This window comes from Oryzias melastigma, linkage group LG1, assembly GCF_002922805.2.
Source record: "Oryzias melastigma strain HK-1 linkage group LG1, ASM292280v2, whole genome shotgun sequence".
Taxonomy (NCBI): Eukaryota; Metazoa; Chordata; class Actinopteri; order Beloniformes; family Adrianichthyidae; genus Oryzias; species Oryzias melastigma.
Window position 1 is genome coordinate 9,628,536 of NC_050512.1, and position 534 is coordinate 9,629,069.

Sequence of the window (534 nt, forward strand, 5' to 3'; positions counted from 1 at the left end):
GAGGGAAAAGGGTGCGGCCGCCACCCCGCTAGTACCCTCCTCAGCCGACGATGACCCTTGGCTGCCTGTGCGGCGTAATCCGGATGCCAAACATAGGGGGGGAGGGGCGGGTTCTCTCGGGAGCCGAAGAGATGAAGAGTTGGACATAAACGAGGGTCCAGAAAAACCTGGAGTTGGGGACCATCTGGGGCTTAGGGTGCCGGAACCTCCTCATCCTTGGGAGAAACCAGAGGAAAACCATCTTGGAGAGCTTTCAAAAGATGTAAGTTTCTGCTTACAAAACGATGTGTAAGGTGTAAGTTTTGGGGTTTTTTTTTGGACTTAGTAATTATCATTACCTCCCTTAAAAATCCACATCAAACGGTACTCTTAAAGATGTTTTTGACAATATTTGGTCTGGAAGATAACTGTTTCACACTGGAGCTCTAGTGTTTATGTTTTTTGATTTACTGTAATTTTTCAACCACTCAGTCAATCAACGTAATTCCAGTAGATCATAAACACTGGAGCTCCAGTGTTAAAGGGTTAATCAGT

The 534-nt window shown here is 45.9% G+C and overlaps 1 protein-coding gene across 9 annotated transcripts in view; it reads left to right on the forward strand.

Annotated features, from left to right (window-relative positions):
* mgat3b (beta-1,4-mannosyl-glycoprotein 4-beta-N-acetylglucosaminyltransferase b) overlaps positions 1-534 on the forward strand; it is a 55,268-nt gene that overhangs the window by 43,501 nt on the left and 11,233 nt on the right. For 8 of the 9 annotated variants that reach the window (XR_004948046.1, XR_004948057.1, XM_036212439.1 and 5 more), the window contains one exon: positions 12-262. Coding sequence is in view for 7 of the 9 variants with exons in the window: in XM_036212439.1 (XP_036068332.1) it covers positions 12-262 (251 nt within the window). In the remaining 2 variants the exon portion in view is untranslated. The remainder of the gene's footprint in view (positions 1-11; positions 263-534) is intronic. The other variant, XM_036212370.1, reaches the window with a different exon arrangement.